Genomic DNA, 19,453 nt, shown 5'->3' with positions numbered 1-19,453 from the left:
GAGCGATAATAAGTGAAAATGAAACAAGGAGCAGTATGACAGACCACCACAATGTCGAGGTTCTTGAATCACAAGGTTTTTTCCTTGAACCATTCTCATTTCATAAGATCATCTGTGTAACTACAGGCAGTACCGGGCCCACAGCTATTTAATACAACACTGAGTCTTCTCCGTAACCTATTAATTTGGATGATCTCTGACCAGCCATGGCTGATTCAGATCCTGTACAGCTCTGATGATGATGATTGCCATTCTGATAAATAGCAACAGAGTGAAAGGAAGAAAGCAGCATGGGCCTGTTCCTCCATTTACTTAATGTATCCTCAATAGCATTGCCCCTGTAATATATCTGTTAGCAATCAATACTTGATATAATTTTAGCAAATGGTGCTGGAGCAAGCCCAAAAACTAAAGCAGATCTTCATGTAAAACAGGCAGCAGGAATAAATGAGGAGAAAGATCACGTGGGAAGCAAAATGGAGATGTAACTTTCAGGTCCAACTTTGCAATGCTGACCTCACAACCTCAAGTCCACCAGAGAGACAAAGCAGCTCTGGGGAAACAGCATTTGTGATGAATGAGTTGGGACTGCAGCAATGGAAAGGGAGTGGGAAGTTTCCCACTGTAACTGCGTCTGCACTTTCTGTGGAAACAGGTTCCCCAATGCCTGCCCTGAAGTTAGCTGCTCTTACCAGCACTGGGCACTTTGGGCAAGACCCAAAACATGGGTGACATTAATGATCTGCATCCTAAGCTGGTGAGTACTGGGTCTGCTCTGGTTTGCAGTGGTGGAGGAGTTGTGTTCATACAGCCCTGTTCTGTGCTGGAGTACACTGGCCTAAGTGGCTGTGGAGGGAGGAGAGCAGTGAAGATATTAAGTCCTTCATTGATCATTTAACTTCTGGGCTATGGTCTCAATCTGAAGCGGGTCTTGCCATATAGCGTCACACCACAACCTTGCAGAGGCTACTGTTTTTGTTTTCCTGAGCCCATGAAAACAGGACAGTCTGGTCTGCTGTAGAAGAAAGAGTTATAGCTCTGTTTTCCTTCCATCCAGTGCTAAGCTGAAACCCCAGTGTGGAGAGGAAAGATATAACCCAACTCCACAAAGTAAGGGTAGGGTACTGCTCTGAGTACTTTCTCTGCCTGTGGATGCGCTAAATAGACCTCTATGAACTAAGGGCAACAGGACAGTTTTCCACCTTATGTTAGATCAGAAAAAGGAACAACTAGTCAACTGATGACTGACTAGTAGTTAAGTGGCAGTCAATTCTTACAGTTTTCTTTCCTTCAATACATGAGACAATGGCAGGGCACTATGTCGCACGATGGGAAATTCTCGATGTGTCAGTGTAGGTTGCAGGGAGGAGCAATGCTGCTAGATCAGAGATGGTTGGCAGATCCGAGGGTCCAGGGTGCAGCTGGAGCACAGTCTCAGACTGGGACAGGTGCTGTGGTGCTGAGCTACACGTGCGTGATGTACAGCCCACTCACTCTAGGGGCAGGAGGGTCTGAGCAGAAGCCAAATATGTATGTCTTGACCTTGAGACTCTGCAGGACTGCTAGCATCTAAATTTGCCTTCACATGGCTCAGAGTCAGGTTATCCATGACATTCTTCAGTATTTCCCCTAAAACTTGAAAGCACTGAGGATGCTTTTGAAGGAGACCAGCTTTGTTACCTGGCAGCAGGGACCTCTCTGCAGTCAGCATCAGTCTAAGCGCACAGGAGTCTGCCACAGCAGCTGCTGTTGGGAGCAAACTGTCTTGTCCACTGACCCCCTTTTGATTCAAAACCTCTTTGGTGGGCAATTTAGCTGCAGGCAGCAGTGGAGGGAAAATGGCCAAGCAAGTGCATGGCTAACTGCTCCTTTGTCTGTATGAAGTCCAACGTGTGGCAGCTAAATTGCAGTTCCAGGTAGCAATGGGAAGAAGCCAGTGCAAGCTGAAAGTCCTGCTGGGATCTGTGATTCAGGCCCATGGCTCAAGGTCCTCTCATCTCTGAGCTTTTCCCGCATGTAATTCTAGAAAGAGCCTCTGGTAAAGGCAGTGTTCATCTCATTATCAATTCAATTTTTGTGACAGCCCTGCTAGGGCTCTTAATTTCTTGTGTTAAAACAACAAAAGAGATGACCCAACTGCAATCTCTAATAGGTATCATGGGTCAGTAATCATTCATTTGTTATAGTGCCTCTCACCCGAAGGACGGAGATGAAAATTTGTCCTCCTAATGGCAAGAGCTGTAAATTAGTCTTATTTCACTGTTAAATCTAGAGGCCTGAAAATTAGGATGACCAGCCCTTAGCTGGGAAGAATATGTGTCAGCTCAAGGGATTTTCTGCATTAGGCAAATAGGCAGCTCATAATCACCCATTAAACAGTCACAGCAGCTGTCTCCTGACACCCTTTGTTACTCCGACTTGTGACTGTCCTGCTATACTGAACGTGGTGAAACTTCTAAAGCCTGATGTCCAATTCTGGGCCAGTGACCCCAGCTCCACTTCTAGCCACGGAAAAGAAGTGAACATCTCCTGTAGGTGCTGCACGGTAATTTCATCTTTCCCTGAAGATGGGGATGTTCAAGATAGGGATGAAAATTGCTCTGTGGAGGTACATCTTATCTCCATTACTAAGGGATCTTCAGGTGAGTAGCCCAGATTTGAACATGTCTATCTTTTAGACCTATACATTTAGGTGAGACAAATCTCACCCAAAATTTTTCTGGTTGTTTGTCACAGGTGTTTCTTTTGGTAAGTAATGGTATCCTTCCTTGAAGGTTTTGCAAGCCCTGTGGGTCTAAAAGGATGTTATTCCAAGTTAGCATAAACTCTCTGTGGATATGGGAATTGCAGGGTGAGCCATCACTGCATGCTCATAGGGTGGAAAGGAGGGAAATTAAGGGTTTTAAAGACTGATGGAAGCTATGTTGATAGGGGCAGGAAGGTGCCTAACAGCCTTCACTGAGCAAGTAGCTGCCTGTGAAGTCTCAGAAACATTTGAGTAGCTCCTCTTGGGAGTGTGAGTGTCTCTCTTGCAGTAACTACACATGGGATTCATGCTTTTGGCCTGACAGGCTGCACAAAACACCACAGCCATTCTTCCTTGTTAAGCCTGGTCCCAGAGGTCTGCCCAGAGCTCTCCTAGCCCTACACAAAACCAGAAGTGCATGTAATGCCCATCCCAACTGACTCAGGTTGTCACAGGGGTGTGCAGTTCCTTGCAGCAAAGCCATGCTGTTCACCTCAGGGTCACAACCTGACAGGGAGCTGGGACTGCAGCCAGGAGCTCAGCGGCTTGAGCCCTGGGCAGTGCAGCCGTGCCCTCTTTTGCACACATGCACACTGGCCTCGGAGGAGGTAGGCAACATTGCAGTGTGAGAGACGAGGAGCAGACCTTCCCTCAGTGTCCCACCCCCAAGCCACCACACTTCCTCCCTCCAGCCCTGGCAGCCCTTTGGGAAGAAGGAGAGAGGTTTGTTTTGGGAAAGAAAGGCTGAAATACCTTTGAAGTGATGAAATGAGTGGTCTGTCATCTTGTTCAATAACATGTCACACAGAAAGCTCTATAAAAAGCTCTCTATAGAAAGCTGAAAATATATTAAAAAATCCACCCCATTCTCAAATCCTCAAAACCCATAAGTATATTAGAATAGTTGTACAATTATTCACTTTTATGATGTGCAAGGTATGGAATATTGTACAGCCAGACAAGTTTATAAGAACTGTATTAAGCTGCCTGCATGGGGAGGACCTGGCTGAAGTTAAAACATAAAACCTTCCCACAAGACAAGTGAGGGTGTGAAGGGGGACATTAAAGTGCAAGAATGGCTTTGAATAAGAAATGTGCCACCTCTGCCTCCCCTTTCTCCAATGCTACACTTCCACTGAAATAGGAAATTTTAGGATGGAGAGCCAGACAGACCAGAGACAATAGGAAGAGCCTGTGATGCTGCAGACAGAGCTGCACAGCCTATCAGCCTATACCAATAGATTTCCAGCAAGGACCTCCCTGACTTTAAAAATAACTAGACTCCAGGAGCTACAGCTCTGCTGGGTGATGGGTCTCTAGCTTCTGGATTGTTCATGGTTTCCCCATGAACAACATTGTCATCCCCTGGTGACATCCGACCAGTCAGCCTCACCTCAGTGCCTGGTAAGATCATGGACCAGATCCTCCTGGAAGACATCAAAACATATGGAAGACAGGAATGTGATAACAGACAGCCAACATGGCTTCACCAAGAATGACTCATGCCTCTCTAATTTAGTGGCCTTCTACAGTGGATTGACTGCATCAGTGGACAAGGGAACACCTATGAATATCATCTACCTGGACTTCTCTAAGGCCTTTGATAGAGTTCCCCACAATATTCTTGCCTCTAAATTGGAGAGAGATGGGTTGGATGGATGGTCTGTTAGATCGGTAAGGAATTGACTAGATGGCAGCATCCAAAGGCTCAATATCCAAGTGGAAACCAGTAACGAGTGGTCTCCCTTAATGGTCTGTACTGGGAGTAATACTATTTAATATCTTCATCAATGACATAGGTAGTGGGATTGAGTGCACCCTCAGCAAGTTTGCAGATGACACCAAGCTGAGTGGTGCAGTTGATGTGCCAGAAGGACGAGATATCATCCAAACAAGCTGGAGAAGTGAGCCTGTGTGAACCTCATGAGGTTCAACAAGGCCAAGTGCAAGGTCCTGCACCTGGGTCAGGGAAACCCCAATATCAGTACAGACTGGGAGATGAATGGGTCGAGAGCAGCCCTACAGAGAAGAACTTAGGGATCCTGGTGGATGGAAAATTGGACATGAGCTGGCAATGTGAGCTTGCAGCCCAGAAAGCCAACCATATCTTGGGCTGCATCAAAAGAAGTGTGGACAGCAGGGCGAGGGAGGTGATGCTCCCCCTCTACTCCACTCTGGTGAGACCCTACCTGGAGTACTGCGTCCAGCTCTGGGGTCCCAGCACAAAACAGACATTGACCTGTTGGAGCAGGTCCAGAGGTGGGACATGAAAATGGTCAGAAGGATGGAACACCTCTCTTGTGAAGAAAGACTGAGAGAGTTGGGGATGTTCAGCCTGGAGAAGAGAAGGCCCTGAGGAGACCTGATTGCAGTCTTTCAATATATAAAGGGGGATTATAAGAAAGACGGAGAGATTTTTTTTTTTACCAGGGCCTGTAGTGAAAGGAAAAGGGGCAATATTTTTAAACTGAAAGAGGGTAGGTTTAGATTGGACATAAGGAAGACATTTTTTATGATGAGGATGGTGAGACACTGGCACAGGTTTCCCAGAGAAGTTGTGGATGCCCCACCACTGGTAGTGTTCAAGGTCAGGTTGGATGGGGCTTTGAGCAACCTGATCTAAAGACAGATGTCCCTGCCCATGGCAGGGGGGTTGGACTAGATGATCTTTAAGGTCCCTTCCAACCCAACCATTCTGTGATTCTATGATCCTTCTTGCTGGTAGCACATGAGGTCAGAGCAGAAGTGCCGGTGGGCTAGGGGATACCAGGGGATTCCCTCCCCAAAAGGGCAATGCCGCAGGAGGGGCAGCGTGGAGACTGACTTGACCTCTCCTCCTCTTCTTTGTCTCAGATCTGAGGCATTTTGACAGGGCAGGCTGGGTTAAAAATGAACGCTGTTGTTCTCTGTGCTCTGCTCCTTCTGCAGACAGAGCACTGCAAACTTGAGGGCTGTCAATACAGTACCTTTCCATAACCATGAATGTTAACTTACAAGGTTTTTTGTTGGTTTTTTTTTTTTCCTTCAACAAAACCCTTTAAAATTTCACTCTATTAACAGAGATAATTTTCTTGCTGTAGGTGGAACATTGTCTTCTCTGGCTAAGCTGAACCTCCCTTTCTGTTCTTTCTTTTCACCTGCATCCTCCCCATATGAAGAAAACTTCTGGAAGAACTATTCTTTGAGAATTTGAGGGGGAGGAAGAAGAAGGAACAGGCTATGATTTGCACAAAATTAAAAGAAGTATTTGTGACACAAGCCAAATGTTCCCACAGAAATGTCCCTTTCCTTACTGCAAAGAATATATCAATGAAGCAGCAGCATACATTACACAAACTAAAAAAATTTCCCCAGACTTGCAGTTTGTTTTTCATGCCCACAGCTAATGGCTCGCATTGGTTTTCTGGATTACTTTGTGACTTTTTCCCTTTCTTAAGACTGACTGCACAAACTCAATACACACTTTCAGCTGACAGTGGAATAATGATGAATTTTGTCTTGTCTTGTAACAGGGAGACTTTTTCATTCAACGCCGCACTCATGTTGCAGGTATGCAGAGCAAGGGCAAGCTGAAAGCTCAGGGCTAGGTCACCAGTGTAGAAGGGACAGGGATGTGTGGGGGAAAGAAGAGTTATTCTGAGGCCGGCACAATTTGTTTTCCCCTCTTCTCTTCCTAATGCTCCTGAAACCTGAGCATGACCTCCACCACACCAGGCCATTGTGGATAGGTTTGAGATGCCCGTCAGTCGCCAGTACCAGCGGTGCCTCAGCAGGAGGGAGAAAGACATGATTTTAAGCCACTCTTGCATTCCACCAGACACAGTTCTCAGGAGAAAGTCCTAACCAAAAATGAGGAGTATCTTATGGCTGATACGTTGCTCAGTAGTTGTTACAGAGATGTAGGTATGGGCACAACCTATGAGACAGGACAGGGAGCCAGTGTCAACAGCACTGGGTGTCCTCTGCTCCCTCCCTGCTCCACCTATGTGGCCCCAGCCCAGGATCTGAACTCAGCTGTGACCTGCCTGACATAGGCTTAATTGCTTATTATCCCGTGACAGCTGCAAGAGCAATGTGACATAGACCACGGAGCAAATCCTTGCCCAGGAGGTGTATGTGGATGGGATTGGAGACGTGGGTCCCAACAAGAGAGGTTGTGTCCTTGCTTAACAATCACCACCTCATCCCTTCTCTCCTTCCAGCAGACCAGTAATGTTTGTGCCGTCCTTTGGCACTCCTGGGGTGTGTTCCTGGAAGAGCAGTTAGTAAATTTAAATGTCATATAATTGTGATAGTTGGAGGTTGCCTGATGGAAGGGAAGCATTTCGATTGTCTCAGGGTGGATTTGGTCTAATTATCTCAGATGACACCAGCAAATCTGCTCCTCTTGGAGACATGCTGTTACTGTAGTAACTTGTAAATGAATATTGGATGATGAGTTATTAGAGCCAGTCTGAACTGGAAAGTTTATGAGCACAGTGGGCAATAATTTCTTCTTTTTTTTTTTTTTTCCTTTTCCATATCAATTTCTTCCTCAGTGTGAATGTAAAACATAAAATCAACAGGTCAGACACAGGGCTTTTGTGAACTCTGCCTCCCCTATCAGGCAGAACAGATGCAGCCTGGAACTACTTTATCACTTTGCTTTTAATTAAAGCCTATAATGGTTTTGCACATTGTTAACAGGCTTTATACAAAATACAAAGTGGATAAAGGATGAAGTGAATCTTCAGATAATTCTACATTTTGGATTATCTCTTTTTACATATGCAGGCCATTCACTACATCACCCAGAGCCACAACCAACATTTCCTCATGAGCGATCTGGCGATAAACAGTGGTTACACACCGCCCTTCTGGAGCAAAAGCTGAAAGCCTGTGCCTTGGCTTCCAATGCTTTCCCTGTGTGGCCAAAGGGGATGGTGTTTAGAGGCATCACCCTTGCTTTAACAAGGTATAACATCTCCTGGTCCAAGGAGAAGAAGGTAAACTTCTCCATGCCCCAGTGCCTCAGCAGTTGCAATGCAACATCAAGTACTCTATACTACAGTTTAATGTCACTGCATTGTACCCAGTCCTAAAATGCAGCAAAGGGAATTCAAGTAGTAAATCAGGTCCTGAGGACACGTCCCTCTCTCCAGCCTGGCTTCTTCTGTATCCATAGTGCCTAAAGCCCCTCTGCAAGAGTGGGCAGTCTGCCAGGAGGAGGTTCAGGGTCCCTCAGAACTGAAATGGAGAGGCAAATAATCAGATTATCTCTGAACTACCAGCAGAGGAGGAAGCCCATGTTTCTGACCTGCAGCTGCCTGCCCTTTCCACCTCTGCTGCTGATGGTAACTGTAACTCAGGATCCGGGGTCTGGATTTGTCCCCAGTAGCCATCTGCGTTTCAGAGAAGCTCCCTGTGGTGGAGGCAGAGTCTGTCTCCACTCCCTCCATGGTCACAGGCTCCTGCACAAACAAAACAGCCTTAGTTCAGCTCCTTGCTTCAGTGCCTCTGCAAAGGGATTAAATGGTACTGGCAAGAGCACCCTTGTGGGCTTCCCCTTGAGGAACAGGAGCAGTTCATTGTCTTCTATTGTTCCCCTTAGTTTTAAAAGCCCTTCAAAATTTCCAGGAAGCCATTGTTTCTGTCAGGGGGTCCCAAAGCCAAGTAACAGAGAGCAGAAAGACAACAAGCTTGAGCACGGGTGCAGGGTAAATCTGCACTGAACAAGGATGCTCTGGACACTGTGAGCGTGCCTGGTCCTATGCGCTGCCACAGTCATGGTCTCATACTGTCTTCACTCGAAGCCAGGATGCCTTTTTTCTGTTGTTACAGATCTTAAAGCTAAGATTCATCCTTGATTAAGCCCTTGGAGCAGACACCGGGCAATTACCCCAGAGCCGGTTATGTAGATCGACTTGCCAACCTGCCAGACATCCACTGGTCCAGATGCTTCCATTTCATCCATTTCATCTCCATGCTTTTCATTTATTTTGGCTAGCAAATAACTGTGCCAGATGCTCCACAGGAATTGCCTGCGTGCATAGTTTTGCTTGTGTCTACTCAACGTATTTTATCCCTCAAAGAAAGCACAGAAAGTGATCTCAGGTTAGCCACAAAGTAAGATCCAGCAGACACAGCAGCTAAGCTGGGATCATTTGTCTGAGTGTCCATTCAGCTGGGATAGAGTTAATTTTCTTCCTAGTAGCTGGTACAGTGCTGTGTTTTGGATTTAGTTTGAGAATAATGTTGATAACAGACTGGTGTTCTAGTTGTTGCTAAGTGCTGCTTATGCTAGTTGAGGACTTTTCAGCTTCCCATGCTCTGCCAGGTGCACAGGAAGCTGGGAGGGGGCAGAGCCAGGACAGCTGACCCAAACTGGCCAAAGGGCTATTCCATACCATATGACGTCATGCTCAGTATAGAAACTGGGGGGGGTTGGCCAGGGAGCAGCGATCGCTGCTCAGGGACTGGCTGGGCATCAGTCTGTGGGTGGTGAGCAATTGCATTGTGCATCACTTGCTTTGTATATTCTTTTATCATTATTCTTACATTCTCTTCCTCTGCTGACCTATTAAAGTGCCTTTACCTCAACCCAGGGGTTTTACTTTTTTTTCCAATTCTCTCCCCCATCCCAGCAGGGGATGGGAGGGTGAGCGAGTGCCTGTGTGGTGCTTAGTTGCTGACTGGGGTTAAACCACAACAATGACCCATTTGCAGCTTTGGCTGAGGGTCAGCGAGGTGGTGCATCTCCCTTCAGCCTGAAACAGGGGAAGTTTTGGTGTCCTCCCACATGGGCTGGGAATGGTTCATCAAATTTTGTTTTAAAACAATAGAGCTGGAGAGCATGACCTTGCTCTACCCTGCCAGTGTCTACACCTAGATGTCTCTCAGAAAGCATCTATGAGACTGAAATGCTTTAGTATGGATACAGTTTATATTTCATTATAATTACATTGTTTTCAATATATTGAAGAATGTCAAGTTTCTTCATATTTTTTGCTTGCACTTCAAGACTGCATGACAGTTTATGTTGAAAATGCTGATTTTTGAAAAGCAAGCAAAGGGGTTTAATTTGAGAATAATGTCTTTCTTTCCACCTGGGATATATTTTAAATGCTGTTATAGATTTTTGTTACATCTATCACAAACACAAATTTATTTTTTCCAAAATACCTCTAAAAATATGTGGCTTCATCTAAAATTCGGGGTCCTCTAATACAGAGAAGTGTGGTGCTCCAGTGTGGACATGTACTAAAGCGGCATTTTCTCTGCAAACTCAGAGGTGTGTAATTAGCATGAGGACAGCCGTTAACACATCCCATGCACTGTGTCACCAAGTCACGCCTGATTATGTTGCAAACTGAGATTAACAAAATGAGCTTGAAGTTGTCTTCTTGCTGCCATATGATAGTAGGGAAAACAAATCCTTCCACTGCAAAAGCTGCAACTAATATTCAGTACTTAAGAAATTCAACTGATGCATTTATAATGAATAGGATTTTGTGTAATTAAAATTTTTAATAAATCCCCAACATAAGCCTTGGCTTGGACTTCTTAATTTCAGATATGGAAGTACAGCTTTTGACAAAATAGGTTGAGGGGTTTTTTTCCTTTCCTTCTCTTTTCTTTCATCTGAGAGATTTACAAAATCTCATTAGCATACTAAAAAATAGCAGAAAAGAAATTAAATGAAGACCAGGATTAAAAGACTCACTAGTTTCTTCATGTCACCTTTATAGTTCTTTTGAGCATCTGTCCCTGTGTGGTGGGTGTAAGTAACGTGGAGGTGGATGTCTGTGGGTGGCAAAGCTTTTATGAGGCAGAAAGAAGCTGAGAATTATAAAAATATTGGAGGCAGTTTCCATACAGATGAGAAGAAGCAATCAGACCCTGAGAAGCTAGGGAAGAGCAGGAAGACAGTAAGAAAACCGAATAAATGGCACATTTTACAGGCAAAGAAAAAAACAATTTGTTTCAACAGAAACCCTGAAAGTTGCCATGGAGCTCTCACTCAAAGATCCCAAAGCTGCAGGCCCGGGTCCCTCCTTGCCTGCAGAAATCTTTAGGTCAAAGCCAAAAAGCCACTAAGTTCTCATGGCATGTTTCCAGTTTGCTCACCTACCTACAGAGTGACTGCATCCCTTGTTGTCCCTTGCCATACGTAGGGTGATGGAGGAGATAAGTGATGGCAGGTTAGCAAGGAGGTCCTGTAGCTGGGAGGAAGACCACATTGCCCTGGAGAGCTGGACTCCGTTCATGCCTCTGCCTAGAAAGCTGTGTATGATACTGGAGGGTCATTTACAGCAAGCTGTTCATGGATAGCTCCCAGTCAGATGATCTCTGCTCCCAAGCGGCTCAACCTAAAACCTTAGACCTGATTTGCGGATAGTTTGATCACTTGTAGCTGCATCTGAGGTCAACTGAGGCTGGATTTTGAAAATATTAAGCGCACTATGAGGCAATTCTACTATGAAAAAACCAGATATTGTGTTATATAAGCTGGGCAACAAAATATGGTCAATACATTTGGATCATTAATCTCTCTGTACCTAAATTCCTTGACCCTAAACAGGAAAACAATACTGCCGTTGTACCTTAGCTCAACTTCATAGCTGACAGACGCCTGTGATGCACAAACAGGCACAGACACAGCAATGAGCCTCATAGAAAAAAAAAAAACATGATAAAACTAAATCCTAGAGACAGTTTTTAAAAAAATATGCAGTCTCAAATTTGGGACTCTTTTCACAAGGACAGCAAAAATAAGCTCCTAGTCAAAATGCATAGGCTTCCATCCCCCAAGTCCCACCCACAGAGAATGTTTTAAAATAAAAAAGGTACCAGAATGGTTTAAGCTGGACAAAACAATGTGTTTTTCCCCACTGCATTTTTTTCCCACTAAGAAATATTTTAAACAGACCTGCAAGTGTTATGAGTCTATATATAAATACGTGTGTGTTTGCGTAACTGCATATATATATATTTTAATATATATTTTAAAGTCAGCCTGAATCAGGTATTATCCCAAACAATGCAAGTTTTACAGAGTTATACACGATAGGAAACTGGATCTCGGAGTAGAGTCAGCCGTAGCAGAAAGCAGGTTGGCACAAGTGGTGGGTTTGTAACAGGGGGTGTGAGCACAGCCCCTCTCAACCCCTGGCTCCCACCGAAGGTCACGGCTGCCGTGAACATGCACGGCTCCTGCCAAGTCTCCTGTAATCCAGCCAGGAAAGCTGTGGCTGAGGAGGAAAGAGCCTGGATCCACAGAAGGTGCAGAGAGAGGTTCCCTCTCAGGAGGAGGATTAGGTTGCAGTGTCTCAGGGTGGGCTAAAGCTGGACCGGGGAAAAGAGGGAGCACTCTCTGCTGGTTCAGGTTGGCTGGCGTGTCCAATGGCTTTATTTTCATCTCTGCCATTTTCTGTGCGACCCTGCCCAGAAGCGCTACTGTGATGGCTGTCGGACTACACCATCGACTTCCCCAAGCAAATAGCCCACCCGGCCCATGGGTGAATTAATGAGTGTTTGCAAAGTTGTGTGTGATCACTGGGTAAACCACAGTTATATAGATGTGAAATGTCTGGAAAAGGGTGATTATTCACAGCATCTGCTTTGCTGTCAGAAACCCTTATTGACTGGGCAGAAAATGAGTCCTTGCCCTCACTCCTTGGGATATTCTCAGCTCACGCTGCACTGTTCATGAGCATGTAAAAGGCTGATTTTTTTGTGCGTTATGTGCATTACTGTAAGTACAAGTATGAATGAGGCATCCAGGCTCCCAGTATAACACTGGGAAACACTGGAAAGTGCAGAAAGGTGATATTTAACCTTCACTCTGAAGACTTGAGCTGGGTTTATTCTTCTACAATGCAGCAGTGCTACTCACCCTCCTTTTACTTCAGATCATCAGGGTCCGGGTCCTCTCCTAGGGGGTGGGAGGACTGGATTCAACCCTCCCTCACCCTGAGGGGTCTGCAGTGAGCAAATTCCCCATTTGCAAGTTAGGACTTTAATTGCAAGGCATTTGGCTGCTCAGGGCAGCAGCCACCTTTGGTCTCCCATTTGAAGCTGTGCCGATGTGCAGCAGAGAAGCAGGGCTGGTGCCAGCACCCCACAGGGCTGAGAACTCAGCCAGCAGCAGTGCAGCGTGGGTTGCTGCCCCTGTTTCCACTAATTTTACCATAGCTGACCTAAAGTCTTTGCTAGCTAAAATAGAAAAGTTCCCCCAGAGCATGAGTGGCAATACCAAAGCCCTCTCTCCTGCTTGGGGGCCTCAGCTTTGCAGCTGCAGACTCAGAGATACACTTGCGTCTTCTCTACCTTTTGGAGATCTTGGAGATCTCTACCTCTTGGATCTACTCTTCAACCTTTCCCTGGATTTTCTATCAAGTCACTGGTGACTGGAAGTGTAATGGTGGTTGGGAGACGTGGATTTACACCCTCGTGTGAACAGGCATCCATTTCTCTCTCCACGGACTGTGTTGTCTCCAGTGCAGCAGGAGAAGCCCATAGTGGTACAACTCTCTCCTGACTGAAATAGGGGTGCCCCTCTGCTCCTCATCTAGAAACCAGTAAAACCTCTGTGGGTCTGCCCCACGGATGGGTTTGGTGCTGGCTGCGTGTAGAGAGCAGTGTCTGGGGGGGGGGATGTTCCTTCAGCATCTCTTGCGACGAAGTGAATTGCACTCCAGGGCTCTGCATGGGCTGTAAAAGGAGCTGATGTTCTTCAGATTTAACCACCTACTCCTCAAACATCAAAGCTAGAACAGATGAGTCACACCTAGAGCAGTTTGTTGTATTTTTAGCAGAAAGTCTGTAGAAAGCTGTGGTGGGTTGACCTTGGCTGGATGCCAGGTGCCACCAAGCCACTCTTATCACTTCCCTCTTCAGCTGGACAGGCGGGGAGAAAATGAGATGGAAAAAAACCTCCTGGGTGGAGATAGGGACAGGGCAAGATCACTCAGCAATTATCATCATGGGCAAAACAGACTCGACTTGGGGAAATCAGTTTAATTTATTACCAGTCAAATCAGAGTAGGATAACAAGAAATAAAAACTAAATCTTAAAACACCTTCCCCCCACCCCTCCCTTCTTCCCAGCCTCAACTTCACTCCTGATTTTCTCTACCTCCTCCCCCAGAGCAGCACAGGAGGACGGGCAATGGGGGTTGCAGTCAGTTCATCACACATTGTCTCTGTCGCTCCTTCCTCCTCTGGGGAGGACTCCTCACACTCTTCCTCTGCTCCAGCGTGGGGTCCCTCCCACGGGAGACAGTCCTCCATGAACTTCTCCAACGTGGGTCCTTCCCATGGGCTGCAGTTCTTCATGAACCGTTCCAGCATGGGTCCCTTCCATGGGGTGCAGCCCTTCAGGAGCAGACTGCTCCAGCGTGGGTCCCCCACGGGGTCCCAAGCCCTGCCAGCAAACCTGCTCCAGCGTGGGCTCCTCTCCCCACGGGTCCACAGGTCCTGCCAGGAGCCTGCTCCAGCGTGGGCTTCCCACGGGGTCACAGCCTCCTTCGGGCACATCCCCCTGCTCCGGCGTGGGCTCCTCCCCGGGTGCAGGTGGATCTCTGCTCCCCCGTGGGCATCCATGGGTGCAGGGGCACAGCTGCCTCACCATGGGCTGCACCAGGGGCTGCAGGGGAATCTCTGCTCCGGTGCCTGGAGCACCTCCTGCCCCTCCTTCTGCACCGACCTTGGGGTCTGCAGGGTTGTTCCTCTCACATGTTCTCACTCCTCACTCCAGCTGCAGTTTTTTGTGTCCCTTTGGGTTTTTTCCCCCTTCTTAAATATGTTATCCCAGAGGCACTACCACCATTGTTGATGGGCTTGGCCTTGGCCAGCAGCAGGTCCGTCTTGGAGCCAGCTGGCATTGGCTCTATCCAACATAGGGAAAGCTTCTAGCAGCTTCTCACAGAAGCCCCCCTTATAGCCCCCCTTGCTCCCAAAACCTTGCCATGCAAACCCAATACGAAAGGCCAGAGCAGGACCCAGAAGCTCTGTCCCCTGGGTCCAAATATAACCTTTTTTTCTTTTTTCCGTAAGAAAAACACGGTGTGTTTATAAATTGCTCTTTGCCAAATGACTTGTTCTTAAAGAGAATTACACTGTAATAAGCTGCATCATTAAAAAGAATTTTTTCTGTGAGCAGCAGAGCCTGGTTTCCTGCGGTTTGGTGTCTCATGATGGGATTATCTGACATCTAATGAGGAGCACTCTGGCTGAAGCCTTTTCTCCTGTTCAGAAAGACATTGTCTCATGTGGGTTCTCTGGTTTCTATAATACATTTGGGATCAAGCTGCAGTTGTTTAGGTTCTCTCCTGTCTGACACTGTAATATTGCCCATGTGGCAAGCTGTTCCTCCCTGGAGCCATGAAAGGGTCATACTTCTCTACCTTGCTGCTTCTTCTCACAAAACTGGTTGAAAACTAAAACCTTTGAGACTTCTGTCACACAGTTAAATTTGACTGAAATTGGCCAACAGGCTAAAAGATAATTGAGAATAATACTGGACTGACACAACAATATAATAAACCTGATTTTATTAGGTAATTGGGCAATAAATGACGGAAAGTAAATACTGGAGCAGATTAAACATGGAAAAAAATGTTCATAAATATTTATTCAACCATTTAAATGCACCCAAGGTGACCATTATATGCCTGTTTTGCATTTCAATTTTAGAGGTTCTATTCACAGCCATATGAAAGACTAACAAGGGCACAGACACCCCAATAGCTACACTCATACCTCAAAAGTAAAAGTAAAATAATAGTTTTCTGTGAGACCTCTTTTCACAGAAACAGGGAATTTTTAAATGTTTCTTTCAGAATATTACAAAATTTAGAATTTAGAAACAGGAATGTTGAATAATTCAGAAACTGGATTTTTGAGGATGATTCTTACCTAGTCAGAGAATAAAAATAGATCATATGGTTTGTGCTGGATTTCCAGAATTTTCAGTAAACCTGAACTGAACAAAGTCAGACCAAAAATCCTTTGCTGAAGTGATTGACGGAAATGTTTCAAAAATATGAGATGTGAAAGGGAATTCTCAATTATTTGCGCGCACACACACACAAAATCACAAATGAAGGAAAGAAGAAAGATACATTGAATAAATTGCTCATTGTGATTTATTTTCCCAGTTCCTGAGCCATAGAAATGTGCTCATCATAAAGTGATTTTTGGAGATACTTGTATTTTCTTACCTTGGATACAGTTTAGATGGATGAGCTACCATTGCTCTCCATGCTTATCAAATTAGGAGAATGCATTTCTAAATTCAATTACATCCTCGGTGGAAATGGTTTCTCTGACTCTGGTAATCTTTGGAGAGGAATTATACACAGTCTATAAAGCTTCACATTTCAAAACCTAATTTTGAATGTTATTCAAGAGGTTAATTTAAGATTCATCTTCCTAAAGAGGAGTTAAATAAAACTGATAGAAGGCTGGAACTTGTCGAGTGGTTGAGAGGTTTATCAGCATGTGAGAATGAGTTCATTAGTTTTAATTAGTATAATCACTAATGTTGCATTAACAGTTTGGTGAGAGAAAGTAATTGCTCACACCCACTGTATTAGATTGGGAGATTAGAATTCATTTTATGAGGCAATTAGCATTTCAGGGATTTTTTAAAAGGCTTTTACGATCTGCCATTGCAGTAGCCTCCTTCACCAAAAGAGTTTAAATTAACCATAACTTTCATCCTAATGGGATGCAAAAATTAATGTAGAATTAAGTGTGAACCAGTCCTCTCCAGCAATCCCACCATGATAAGCAGGCAGCTAAAGCCACAAACCTCGATTAGTTTATAATGACCTGTTTTATTTCCCAGACAATGACAGTCATTTATCTGACCTCAATTCATTATCTTGTTGGAAAGTTTATATTCTTGAATTTTATACAGCAAAACAAATAGAAAATGAGGAAGGAAAAAGTAGAACAGTACTGTGGAAGTAATAATTCTCCCAAGAAAAAGCTGCAAGGTTCAATAATAGGGCTTAAATAGTCAATTATTCTTCATCTCAAATGTCAGAGGAAGAAGAAACATCTTCCTTTGACACCCAGTGTCTTGGGAAGAGCCATGCACTACGCAGCAGCAGAGATCACAACCCTGCTCTGCCCGTCACATCCCTTGGCAGCTACTGAGAAAATGGAAATCCTGAACGGAGATCCAGGACTTTGTCATCCAGGTTGGAAAGGAAGCCCTGATCATCTGAGAGTTGGGACAGTTGACCGAAGAGATTGCCTTCCAAAACATCCTGCAAAGCAGAAGTGCAAGTTCTAGGGGGAAAGACTGTATGCAGTAAGAACTCTTACTCTCACAACAAGGCTGTAATGAAAGGCATCACAGTACCCACAGAGAGATGAGACAACGCACCGTTTGCAACGTATCTGGCACCCATTATACAGGACTATGCTTATCCCTGGTTAAAGCAAATGTCTGCTCAAAAATAGTTGAACAAAGCCCAATTCTGCTATGACTTGGATGTGGCATGGAGGAGAACAACTGTTAGATCTTAGAACCATACTGTTGTTCCTGTAATTTTGGGTACACATGTTAAAACGAGGAGACATGGAGCAGTATCCATGAATCTTTCTAAAACATGTTAAAGCAAAATGTACTTATATATATATATATATATGTACTTTTAATTCTTTTAGTCCTTATAAGCATCTCCAAAGGAGTTCAGAGGGAGACATTTTCCTTCTATGTTTAAGCATCTAAAATTTAGGTACAACCAGAGAGATTGGATCTCAGCCTTAGTCACTCTGGCAGCAGCAGGTGCCACTTTTAGGAGGTGAATTCCTCCAGCTAAGATCTGAATCTGCCACTGGGAAGGGCTGCCTCCCCCTCTTGACTGCAGAGGCAGTCCAAGGTAACCGGGTTTCCATCTCAGGTGGCTGAAGTAAATGCTTAAAATTAGGTAGGATGAATCATGACTGGCATGCCTGTGCCTTAGGGTTTGTCTACCCACAGAATTATTGCAGAGAGCCATTACTCTTCCTGAATAGCTTTACATGTGGCTACACTTTTGCTTGAATAAGACTTACTCATTTCTCTTCAACAACATCCACTTGACAGAGGCAGAGCAGTTTGCTTCCTAGTCCTCATGTGGAATTATTCTGCAAGAGCTTCTGCGTTTTCAGCTAGCTGCCTTACCTTAATCCAAATTTCCTTTAGTAAAAAAATGCTGTTAATTTCCCATCCATCCACCTTTGAGAGCCATTTAAGATTTATGGAGGTAAGCACATCAATTAAGCACAAATACATTGACAAAAAAAAATGAAGGTATCATATACAATAAAAACTGACTTTTATTTCACAAATTATGGGTGTTATAAAGCATACTGTTTCAGGAGAAATGCCTGTTTTTGCCGGTGTGTTTCATTAAAGAATAATAAAGCCATACATATTTCATTCCCTTGTTCAGAGCTGCAAGAGCCTAAACTATATAAAGCGCCCCATGCTGTCCTTGCTTTGTTGGGCTTTTTTTTTTTTTTAATCAGATTTTTCCCCCCAAACTAATGAAATTGCTATTTAAACACATACATCACTTTCATTTGAAGTGACTTATCATGGCTCAAATAGTTTCTCTCTTCTCCTGGAGAACAAGGCAACTGCCAGCACCTTTTGCTGTGCAGCTCCAAGCCTGGATTGCCCCTGATCTCAGGCTGATTTCAGCAGTGCTGAGTTCCTGGTGTTCCCACCGGTGCTCTTTTAGGTGGGGTATTAGGTGGCTGGTGTCTAGGGGGTCTGCACCTTGTGTATCTGCACTGGTTCCTGGTCCACCTGCTATCACGTGTAATTTCTCTCTTCTCGTAGTATGCACCAACCCGCTGTGCAGCTGCACAGACGTCCGTGGAGCAAGGCATCCTTCCTCCCTGCCATCACCACGAAGCAGTACATGACCCCCAGCTGGTTCCCTGCACGTGCCCACTCTTCTCCTGCCCATGGGAAGGGCACCTGGAGGTGGTGGTGTCCCACCTGAGGCAGACCCACCGCATCAACATCCTTCAGGGGGCAGAGATTGTCTTCCTGGCCACGGACATGCACCTGCCCGCACCCACGGACTGGATCATCATGCACTCTTGCCTTGGCCACCAGTTTTTGCTGGTCCTCAGGAAGCAGGAGAAGTATGAAGGCCACCCCCAGTTCTTCGCTACGATGATGCTGATCGGCACGCCGACCCAAGCCGACAACTTCACCTACCGGCTTGAGCTCAACAGGAACCAGAGGCGCCTTAAGTGGGAGGCGACCCCCAGGTCGGTACTGGAGTGTGTTGACTCTGTCATTTCTGATGGGGATTGCCTTGTGCTGAACACTTCCCTGGCTCAGCTCTTTTCCGACAACGGAAGCCTAGCGATAGGAATCGCAATAACCACCAGCAAAGTTCACAACGCTGAAGCTGAAATGTGAGGGGGAAGAGGAAGAAGAGGAGGAGGAGAAACAATGGTGCTCTAGCTGCCTTGTGAGAGCCAGAACTTGCGGACTTCTCGGGGGGGTCTCAGGTCTTTTATGGTATTTAGTACTCGTCCACAGTGGGCATTATGTAAACATCCTGTGGTTACGGTCTCTGTGTAATGTATTTACCGTTTTGTTAATACAATTTTATGAGAAATTTTAAAGAGGCTAATCAATTTATTGGCACTCTCCAGCAACACTGGAAACAACACTTTCTCCTGGAAAATGCAGCCAGGGTGGTTCAA

General features: G+C 45.3%; 1 protein-coding gene across 1 annotated transcript in view; it reads left to right on the top strand.

Moving 5' to 3' along the window:
• Positions 1-19,163, top strand: part of SIAH3 (siah E3 ubiquitin protein ligase family member 3) — a 50,247-nt gene extending 31,084 nt beyond the window's left edge. Inside the window, exon 2 of the mRNA XM_075727792.1 lies at positions 18,570-19,163. Coding sequence (XP_075583907.1) covers positions 18,570-19,163 — 594 coding nt within the window. The remainder of the gene's footprint in view (positions 1-18,569) is intronic.
• Positions 19,164-19,453: the final 290 nt, after the last annotated feature.

This window comes from Pelecanus crispus, chromosome 1 (assembly GCF_030463565.1).
Source record: "Pelecanus crispus isolate bPelCri1 chromosome 1, bPelCri1.pri, whole genome shotgun sequence".
Lineage (NCBI taxonomy): Eukaryota > Metazoa > Chordata > Aves > Pelecaniformes > Pelecanidae > Pelecanus > Pelecanus crispus.
The sequence above is the reverse complement of the archived record's forward strand: the minus strand, read 5'-3'. Positions and strand labels throughout refer to the sequence as shown.